Source organism: Sabethes cyaneus, chromosome 2 (assembly GCF_943734655.1).
Source record: "Sabethes cyaneus chromosome 2, idSabCyanKW18_F2, whole genome shotgun sequence".
Lineage (NCBI taxonomy): Eukaryota > Metazoa > Arthropoda > Insecta > Diptera > Culicidae > Sabethes > Sabethes cyaneus.
In genome coordinates this window covers 113490559-113498137 of record NC_071354.1, presented here as the reverse complement: position 1 = coordinate 113498137, position 7579 = coordinate 113490559, and the positions used below count along the sequence as shown (strand labels likewise).

The 7579-nt window shown below is 37.8% G+C and overlaps 1 protein-coding gene across 1 annotated transcript; it reads right to left on the bottom strand.

Moving 5' to 3' along the window:
- Positions 1–5596: 5596 nt before the first annotated feature.
- Positions 5597–7251, bottom strand: LOC128735885 (importin-9-like). Its single transcript, XM_053830368.1, has 3 exons — positions 7020–7251; positions 5857–6955; positions 5597–5799 (listed from the first exon to the last, which is right to left on the bottom strand). The coding sequence occupies exons 2-3, from the start codon at positions 6737–6739 to the stop codon at positions 5597–5599; spliced, it is 1086 nt and encodes a 361-aa protein (XP_053686343.1). The 5' UTR covers positions 6740–6955; positions 7020–7251.
- Positions 7252–7579: the final 328 nt, after the last annotated feature.

Here is a 7579-nt window from a genome sequence, read left to right as displayed (position 1 = left end):
AGGCACTGAAAATTTGTTGTTCCCAGATCCATCGACATCTCTATTCAGCGGTCCCAGCTGAGTTCTTATTGACGGTATGTCATTATTAGACATGAAGCAGATGAATTCGGTCGTGAACAACCGAAATCGTATACTCGATTTAGTTTTTGTAACTGAGTATGTCGTCCGTGAATGCGCTGTACTCCAGGCTGTTGAACCGCTTGTAGACCTTGATTCCTACCACCCAGCTATAACAACCACCGTAAATCGTTCCATGCCTGCTTCATTTGCCGAACCTGACGACGACTTTCGAAGATCTAATTTTGTTGCGTTGAACCGTTCCTTAATGATGGTTGATTGGGCCCCATTGTACAATGCCAACAATGTCAATGAAGCGGTTGACTATCTGTTACACACGTTAAATGAAATTTTCAGTTTTCACGTGCCTGTCGCTCGTCCACAACAGAAACCTCCATGGGCCAATCGGAGATTACGAGAATTAAAAAGAGGACGTGCTAAAGCGCTTCGGCACTACTCTAACCATCGCAACCCGTATACGAGACGAGAATTCGTGATAGCCAGTAACTGCTACAGAACCTACAATCAATTGCTTTACACTTTACATGGGCAGCGTACTCAACGAAGCCTGAAGCGGAATCCCAAACGGTTCTGGTCATTTATGAATGGAAAACGGAAAGAGCGAGGCCTCCCATCGGTAATGTCACATGGGGCAGACACTGCGAGCTTTGTCGATGAAATCTGTTGCTTATTTGCAAATCATTTCTCTAGTGTCTTTAAGACTGAAAAAGTTGCTACACGAATAATCGACGAAGCTCTTCAAAATGTTCCAGAGGAAATACTTGAGATGTGGGATATTCGCTTCTCCGAAACAGATATTTCAGCAGCAATCAAGAAGCTAAAACCGTCATTGCAACCGGGACCGGATGGTATACCTCCAATCATCTTCAAGAACTGTGCAGAATCTCTATGTACACCCTTAACCGTAATATGCAACCTGTCGTTGAGTCAGTCAACATTTCCAGATGCCTGGAAGGAATCGTTTCTATTTCCTGTTTTCAAAAAAGGCGATCGCACAGCTGTAGAAAACTATCGCGGAATTACTTCTTTATGCGCAGCATCTAAGCTACTGGAGACTCTTGTAAATAAGCTTTTATTTCATGAAGCCAAGCGTCACATTTCCTGTGACCAGCACGGATTTTTTCCAGGACGATCGACTACCATAAATCTCACAGAGTTTACATCATACTGCATTCAAAATATAGAAAACGGTACTCAAATAGATACTGTTTACACAGACCTGAAGGCGGCCTTTGACCGTGTGGACCATGATTTGCTGTTGGCCAAAGTAAAGTACATGGGTGCGGTGTCTAACTTTGTAGACTGGCTAAGATCATATCTAGTTAACCGGCGTCTTTCTGTGAGGCTAGGAAACGCACAGTCAAGTTCATTTTGTAATCGATCTGGTGTCCCACAAGGGAGCAATCTGGGACCTTTGCTCTTTTCACTATGCTTCAATGATGTATGCGCAGTGTTACCTAGAGGATGCAGACTTTTGTATGCAGACGATTTGAAACTCTTCCTCAGTGTTAAGTCCATTGAAGATTGTCGCGAGCTCCAGCGGGTTGCCAATATCTTCGTCGACTGCCCAAGCAGCACTTGCAACATCTTCCATGTTGCTATTTAGTCTTGTTTAAATTGCAAAAATCTTCACCGGTTACAGTATTGAAACACGCAACAAATAAGCAACTTCATGTTATTAATACGTTAGATTCAGGTTATCCAATACTTATACTGGCTGTCACAAATATATTAGTCTATATCTAGTAACATGAAACTTCAACGCAACATCGTGTTATTATTATGTCATTGCTAAACAATAATGTCACATGATGTTGCATCATGTTGATAACGGGATATTTTTAAAAAAAAATGTAACCAAACAAATACAATCAATGTTACATCATATTCCCCCATATTTTTATGAAAAAATATTTTTCAACGAAGAAATGTTTTTATTTTAACAATAATTACACGAACATTCATCAGGAATCCATGACATTCACTAAAATATTATTTGATTACAGTATCTAGTTCGATTTTACACCGCTTTTTTCATCGTAAACGAATTCTTAATCTGGCTGGTTTAATTCTTTAAACTTGAAAATTAACAAATTAATAACTTTCACGAGGCGCATTAAATAATACAAAGCAAAATTATATTTTGCACGATAAATTTTGAATGGCATGAAGATTAGCTCATAATAGGCCCAAAAAACTAAAGTTTTGTTTCGCATTAAGGATATTAATGTAAATAATTTTCGTCTTGGAGACCAGAACCAGAGAGGAAATTTGCTTCCCGCTAAACATATTGTCAATTGCAAGGAAAATTGTACCATCCAAAGTGCGATATCGCTCATAAAAGTGCTATTTTGCATTAAATCGTTTCGGTATCTTCGGCGCACTTATCGCTTGAAAGATAACGAAAAAGTGCGCCGAAGATACCGAAACTATTTAATGCAAAATAGTACTTTTATGAGCGATATCGCACTTTGGATGGTACAATTTTCCTTGCAATTGACAATAATTCGCGATTACAAAGTTGCTCATAATTGTTTGGTTTTTGTTCGAGGAAAAAAGAGAAGAAAGTATTTTTGTTTTTGTTTTCACGCAAGTTTTGACAACGCGACATATAGGATTTCGTGTGAGTGTGAACAGACTTAAAATCTCTTTTAGTATCGTAGTCGCAAGCTTTGACAACGCGACATAGGATTTCGTGTGAGTGCGAACAGGCTTAAAATCTCTTTTAGTATCATAGTCGCGAATGCTTGCTTGTATGTAGATAACGCGCATCGGTTTTTGTGCGAGAAAAAAAGAAAAGGAAGTATTTTAGTTTTTGTTTTCACGCAAGTTTTGACAACGCGGCATAGGATTTCGTGGGAGTGCGAACAGGCTTAAAATCTCTTTTAGTATCGTAGTCGCGAATGGATAGATAATGCGCATTGATGTTTCATAAAACATCTGTGTAACAATTGGTTGCATATAGGCTCCACCTCTTGCGCTTTTTAAATCACATAACAGTTCGATAAAGATAACTGATGCGAACTTTTACCATACTTGAATGTTTCAATTATAGTTGCGTAACCCTTCATACAACAAATGGTGGTGCAAAACAAACGAGGTCATCATCAGTGTGCGTAAATGCTCGGTCATCTCTTTCAGTCGCAAAAAGAGTCCGCATTATATGGAACTACAACATCGATGGTGAGTAATTGGTTAGAGTCTCCGTTATCCGATCCGTAATTGAATATGCAGCTGTGGTGTGGAGCCCTTACACAGGTATCTGGTCGTCAAGATTGGAAGCCGTTCAGCACAAATTTATTCGACACGCGCTTAAATATCTCCCATGGAGAAACACATTTAATCTGCCTCCGTACCAAGACCACTGTCGTTTGTTGAATATAGACACATTGGAGAGAAGACGAAAAATTGAAAGGGTCGTATTCATTGGCAAGGTATTAGTCGGCGAATTGGATTGCCCCGCAATTTTGGCTCAAATCAACGTCAATGCCATCCCACGCCCTCTTCGGATTAGAGAGTTTCTTCGACCGGACTTCAGACGCACCGAGTATGACCAGAATGAGCCCATTCGTGTTATGTGTTGTTTGTTTAATAGCGTATACAATTTCTTCGATTTCTCTGTTTCCTTTAAAATTAAAAATTAAAAAAAAAATTAAAATTAAACCCGAAAACGACACTTATGCAAGAAAATTGCACTGCCTAACTATTTAAATTACCGTTTTATTTTCGTCGCCAATTGTTAAATATAACCAATTGTTAAATATGAAATTAATACCGGTTTACGGAGGTGAGGTGATAGGGTATGTTGTTGAAATGAATTACCGCACCAATTTGTCGTTTAGTGTAGCAGGGAAACTGTTATACGATTCCAGCAGAATGCCGGCTGTCAACATAACGTCAGCTGCCAGACGACGCCAGCTATCAGACGACGCCAGCTGTCAGAACGACTCCAGCTGTCAGACGATGCCGTCATAAACAACTCACTATATTGTATAGGATCATGTGTATATAGAATTATAAGTATTGTTTCCATATCAATCGCTATTATAATGTAACCAAGAATCATGACCTCGATACATGTTACCAATAAAATTGACCTTTTACTCAGGCTAGAGAAATAGTAGTGTTTCTATTAATCTACCAAGGTCCAACATATGTTTCTGCTTCGTCGTAATTGCCTATTCCCGTCCTATCCAACACAAATTATTAAAAATATTAGCATTTTTATGACACACAATGCAAAACTAGTTATTCCCTAATATTTTAGTTTGTTGTCTATCATACGCGATCAATCAAAGTGAGCTGAGATCTACTTAAATGCTTCTTATCATTAAAGAAGTCCTACCAGCCAAATTTCCTACGTTTTTTCGTACGACGAAGAAGAAAATGTCGACTAATCGTTTTAATTTCCGTCATTCATAAATGAAAATAACTCACGCAAGGCATTGTCGTTATTCTACAGCCAGGAAAACTTGCCTGACCTGCAGATATTTCGCAGAATAACATTTGTCATGCCGTCCTACACAAATACATGCGCGTTAGCTTCGTAGACATTGTTGTGATTTTTAGTTCAGACAATGAAAAATTTTGATGAACGGATTTTATAACGGTACGACGTATTTAAGAAATAAAGTCAGTTGCGTAATTTCAATAATATGCTTTAATAAACGCTTTTCAGTGATTTCAAAGTTTACAGATCGGGAGGTAAGTGTGTTTTAGTCAAATCAGCACAAGAACTTTTGGAGTATTCATTAAATCCATCCAAAAATGATGAAAATTAGATTTGCTTTACCTACTACGACGGGAATTAGAAATAAATCCTATATAAAAAGTAGACTGCAGTTGTTACTGGTACAAATTGAAGTGACACGCAGAGATGCCTTCAAAAACCGAAAAAATCGAGCAGTTTTCCGGCTACTCGAATTTTTTGGTTTAAAAATAATCTGTGATAATCTGCACACTTTTTCAGGAAGTCTGTGAAAGTTGAAAGAGCTGCGAACAAAAAACTGCACCAACTGCAAAAACTGCAATAAAAGTCATAAAAACTGCAAATATCTGCAAATTTATAATGATCTGCAAGACGATTCCAAAAATCTGGAATTTGCAGACAAATCTGCAAGTCTGGTATCCCTGGTGACACGTTTAATCGTTCCTTTTTGGTACATTCGTTCGGAGAGTGCTAACTCTCAGTTTTCGTTTGCTCTCTTCATCGCTACACTCTTCGCTGTTAGTGATTCCTGGTTTTCTTGATTTTCCCGACTGGATGGCTATCCTGTCTGTACCATCTACGGGCTACTGAGGCCGTTACTGTTGAAGAGCAAGATATTAGTTCATATTCAGCAAGTTTGGAATTTTTAATATGGAAGCTCTGAAGAAATCCTGCATTTCGATTCTGCTTTATTTTGGGTGAGAACACTGGAACACTGTGCTTGATTTTAGTATAGAATTTAAAGGAGAAAGGCTTTAGCGACTGTAGATTTTTATTGCATTCAAAAAGCGAAAATAAATGTAAACAAAATCAATTGAGTTGAACAATATTGATTCCAAATTCTTTGAGAACATTTTTTTCTGAATTTTCTAATTTTTCCAAAAACACAAGAAAATGTTTATCTTGACTAAAACTCTGCAAAAACTTTAAAAGATATTCTCGCATGTCGCATTGAAACATCGGGTTTTGCATTAGTTCTTGCATCATTTGTTGATCATCTTCATCCTCTTCATCTGAAACAAGTGGAAACATGATAATAAAAATGCAGCTTTTTATGGTGACAAACATACCATCATCTGCCAGCATTTGACTAACCAAATAGCTCTTTTTAAAGTCATCAGCTGAAATACTGGATGCGTCGGAATCATCTTCGTCTGTAGCTTCTTCGGCTTCTTTTAGGTTGGATAGCTCATTTATCAATAATTTAAAGATTTTAACCAGAATCGGAATATCGACCCACTCTTGGCTCAATTTAGAAGAGGTTGACCGAGTTCGCCTTTCTTGTTGTACGTTTATTATGGGTTCTTTAATAAAAACCGAATTCAATCTGTCATCTTGTACGGTTACACCATATTCAAACAGTTTACAGAGAGCCATTGTACTAACTTTTCGCTCATATGAGCCATAAAACATATGCTGTCGAGTAAGCCAATTGAGGAAGACAAAGGTCATTGCTGGTTCACCAGTCGGACCTGGTACAGTGCTAAGAAAATTCAACACAGCGTCCATTTGAACAAGGATTAGATGTGCAAATATCATTACAAGGCTCATAATCACATTCAGTGATTCTACTAGTTGCATCTTGCTAATAACGGCTTTCAGCAGTAAATCCACATTTTCTCCTAATAAGTTTCCTACCTTTGTAATAATTGTAATTACTAATCGTCCTATAAAAGCAGCTGTTGATTCGGTATTCATAGGATTTAACATCATTGTTGTAACTTCCATAATGTAGTTCAACCCTTCGCCATTTTTATAACCACAAATTTGTTGTGGATCAACTGTTAAAAATGCTCTTAAGCATTCTCCTCCTGATTGCATCACAGAGTTGTCCTCTGTTCGAAGGATACAGTGTACTGCCGCTGGAAATGCGCTATTTATCATATTGCCACTCAGTGGCCCACGTGAATACTTGACCACTGTACCAAGCATATCCAGGGCAATGTCTTGCATGGATGAAGTTTGCTCTCTTTCAGCATTGAGTATGCTTACAATAGTCGGGATTATTTTTTCTTGAAGGTGTATTATACAAAATGGATTTTGTGAAAGGATTTTGAGTATTTCCTGAATTAAGTCTAATATAAGGCGATCATCATGGTACTTGAGAAACAGACTAATTACAATCGCGACTACTTTACTTAATATTGAAGCAGTAATTGTGGCATCATACTATAAAGTGAGTAAATAAAACTTAATTTGATTTAGTTGTTTATGCATAAACATCTGAACTTACCGAAATAATAGCTATTAACGTTTCAAGAAGTAGTCCTTGAACAGTGTTTTGTGATTGGTTAAAAAGTGGCAATATACATTCGAAAAATTGTTCCAATTTTGTTATTAAGAAAGGTTTCCGATCATCATTACATTTCTGGAGGTTTGTACAAAATCCGTAAATTGCCCTAGTATTAAGAAAGAGATAATGTGTATTGATTAAACAATTAAAAAATATTTTATAGTGATAGGGTAGGACGGAGAAAAGACTGTCACCTAAGCTCAAACCGTGCTAGATTATCAGGTATCAGGTATCAGCATCTTTGGCTCGAGCAGCACGTTCCTCACAATCATGTGGAAGATTTGTGCCTTGCCCATCTTGCCCGTGTCATCATTTACCTGATGAGGACGGGAAGGAAAACAGGAGGAATAGGAAGGGGTGGATGAGGAATTTGGACAAACACAAACATATATATACCGAGAGATTTTTGTACCCCCGAAGGGATACTGCAATCCTTGGTAGTTAACTTATCAAAAGTACACCCCCTGGGGGGTATACTCATGATAAATAAGAGCTTATAG

Excerpts from the sequence above, each read along its gene's own strand:
- LOC128735885 (XM_053830368.1), bottom strand. The coding sequence starts at position 6,739 with ATGCAAGACATTGCCCTGGATATGCTTGGTACAGTGGTCAAGTATTCA. Across the intron at positions 5,800-5,856 it reads TCAAATGCTGGCAGATGATG|ATGAAGAGGATGAAGATGAT; the intron begins GTATGTTTGTCA and ends CACTTGTTTCAG.